General features: G+C 53.3%; 1 protein-coding gene across 3 annotated transcripts in view; it reads right to left on the reverse strand.

Moving 5' to 3' along the window:
- The window catches only part of fam91a1 (family with sequence similarity 91 member A1), a 54,549-nt gene extending 53,589 nt beyond the window's left edge, over positions 1 to 960 (reverse strand). Inside the window, exon 1 of one of the 3 annotated variants that reach the window (XM_043688654.1) lies at positions 715 to 960. In XM_043688654.1, coding sequence (XP_043544589.1) covers positions 715 to 786 — 72 coding nt within the window. In that variant the 5' untranslated portion in view covers positions 787 to 960. The remainder of the gene's footprint in view (positions 1 to 714) is intronic. The other 2 variants (XM_043688655.1, XM_043688656.1) reach the window with 2 other exon arrangements.
- Positions 961 to 2,394: the final 1,434 nt, after the last annotated feature.

Below are 2,394 nucleotides of genomic sequence, written 5' to 3' on the forward strand. Positions count from 1 at the left end.
CGCAGCTCTCCCTTTAGCGCTGACCCTCTGACGGCGCAGCTCTCCCTTTAGCGCTGACCCTCTGACGGCGCAGCTCTCCCTTTAGCGCTGACCCTCTGACGGCGCAGCTCTCCCTTTAGCGCTGACCCTCTGATGGCGCAGCTCTCCCTTTAGCGCTGACCCTCTGACAGTGCAGCACTCCCTCGGCTCCGTCCCTCTGACAGTGCAGCTCTCCCTTTATCGCTGACCCTCTGACAGTGCAGCTCTCCCTCGGCGCTGACCCTCTGACAGTGCAGCTCTCCCTCGGGGCTGACCCTCTGACAGTGCAGCACTCCCTCGGCTCTGTCCCTCTGACAGTGCAGCTCTCCCTTTAGCGCTGTCCCTCTGACAGGGCAGCTCTCCCTCAGCACTGACCCTCTGACAGTGCAGCTCTCCCTCGGCGCTGACCCTCTGACAGTGCAGCTCTCCCTCGGCGCTGTCCCTCTGACAGTGCAGCTCTCCCTCGGCGCTGACCCTCTGACAGTGCAGCTCTCCCTTGGCGCTGAGCCTCTGACAGTGCAGCTCTCCCTTTAGCGCTGTCCCTCTGACAGTGCAGCACTCCCTCGGCGCTGAGCCTCTGACAGTGCAGCTCTCCCTTTAGCGCTGACCCTCTGACAGTGCAGCACTCCCTCGGCGCAAAGCCTCTGACAGTGCAGCACTCCCTCGGCGCTGACCCTCTGACAGTGCAGTACTGACCTGCCTGACATTCCCCGGGAGCTTAGACCACGGGTAGTTCTGGCGTATATGAAACTCCACGTCGATGTTCATGGCAGGCGGATGGGCCCGAGCTGCCGGTCAGCGGATTTGTTTTACTCCTTTGACCCTAGCCCATAGCGGACAGCAGCGAGTGTGTGTGAGGTGGGGGAGATGTTGGGCTTTAGTGTTCGCTCTCTCCCCGCGACACACACACCGGGCCCAAACGCCAACTCGCCTGCGCTCCACCAGAGCACCGTTACCTACGCACACCAGAACGTAAGACGTAAACGTAGCCGTGTGCGTGCTCATTTTTGAGCATGCGCTGTCAACAAAAACCTAAAAGCTGCGCATGCGTAATCCCACACCGCCAATGCCGTGTTTGCGCATGCTTCCCTCCCTGCTCCTGCAACGATCCAGTGGGGAATACGTTTGCGCTCATCTTCGGAGACGGACTGGTCGCGCATGTGTGTTACGGCCCGCACGCGGACTCATGCGCACTGTCCCGCAGCTTCCGAATTTCCGCGCATGCTTTTCTTGGCCTCGGCGGCCTTGTAGCAAAATCTCTGTTTATGAAAACGTCTCTAAAATCACCGGTAATGAGATATGGCGTTGTGTACGCGATGCAGAATAACGTTGAGCAGCAAATAGTCGCACAAATCAATTGGTTGGTAATATGGAGTTTATTTTGCAGTTAGAGACACAAAATCTTAGCATTTCATCTTGACACGCATCAGGGCGGCCATAGAATCGAAGAGCTTCTTCAGGAAGGGCTTATGCCCGAAACGTCGATTCTCCTGCTCCTTGGATGCTGCCTGACCTGCTGCGCTTTTCCAGCAACACATTTTCAGCTCTGATCTCCAGCATCTGCAGACCTCACTTTCTCCTCATAGAATCGAAAGGCCTACAGCATGGAACCAGGCACTTCGGACAAACTTGCCCATGTCACACAGTCTCCACAATTTAAACTAGTCCTATTTGCCTGTGTTTGGACCATATCCCTCCACACCTGTCCCATCCATGCACCAGCCTAAATGTTCCTTAAATGACGGAACTGTACTCCTTTGCACCACTACCTCTGGCAGCCCGTTCCAGACACTCGCCACCCTGTGTGAAACGCGCAAGGAACACTCTTGGAAAGGGAACACTAATTCATACAGAGTGAGAATATCGTGCTACTTGTTCACATGCAGAATCCATGTTACCTCAATTCTTTGCTGAAGGACCTCAGAACAGTCAGGTAGAAGCTTGATAAGCCAGTGTGTTGGCTCAATTCAAAAATGAGGGAAACTTTTTCTTAACCAATGTTAAATTTATCAAACCTGAATAATAATTGGATTGCTGTTAATCATTATCCACCCCAATTGCTGTAGTGTTGACAGCTCACAGAAGGCCTTAAGTACACTGGTAGGCAATACATGTTTCTTCTTGAGGGACACTTTGGCACAGTCAAGACTGTGGATAAATGGACTGGCAGCTGAACATTCCACTGATCATGGCCAACCTGGGCCAAGTCCAGTAACAAATGCATGAGGAATCCTCCAACAATGACCTCCACAGTGCAGTCGGTGATCAAACATTTCACAATAGAGCACCTGGCATTATCAGGTTCCAGGTGAGAATGTGTATAGGGTATAAGCAGGCAGGGATAGAGTTAAGTTCTGAGTTTTATGAAATGAGGTT

The sequence above is a fragment of the Chiloscyllium plagiosum genome, chromosome 4, assembly GCF_004010195.1.
Source record: "Chiloscyllium plagiosum isolate BGI_BamShark_2017 chromosome 4, ASM401019v2, whole genome shotgun sequence".
Taxonomy (NCBI): Eukaryota; Metazoa; Chordata; class Chondrichthyes; order Orectolobiformes; family Hemiscylliidae; genus Chiloscyllium; species Chiloscyllium plagiosum.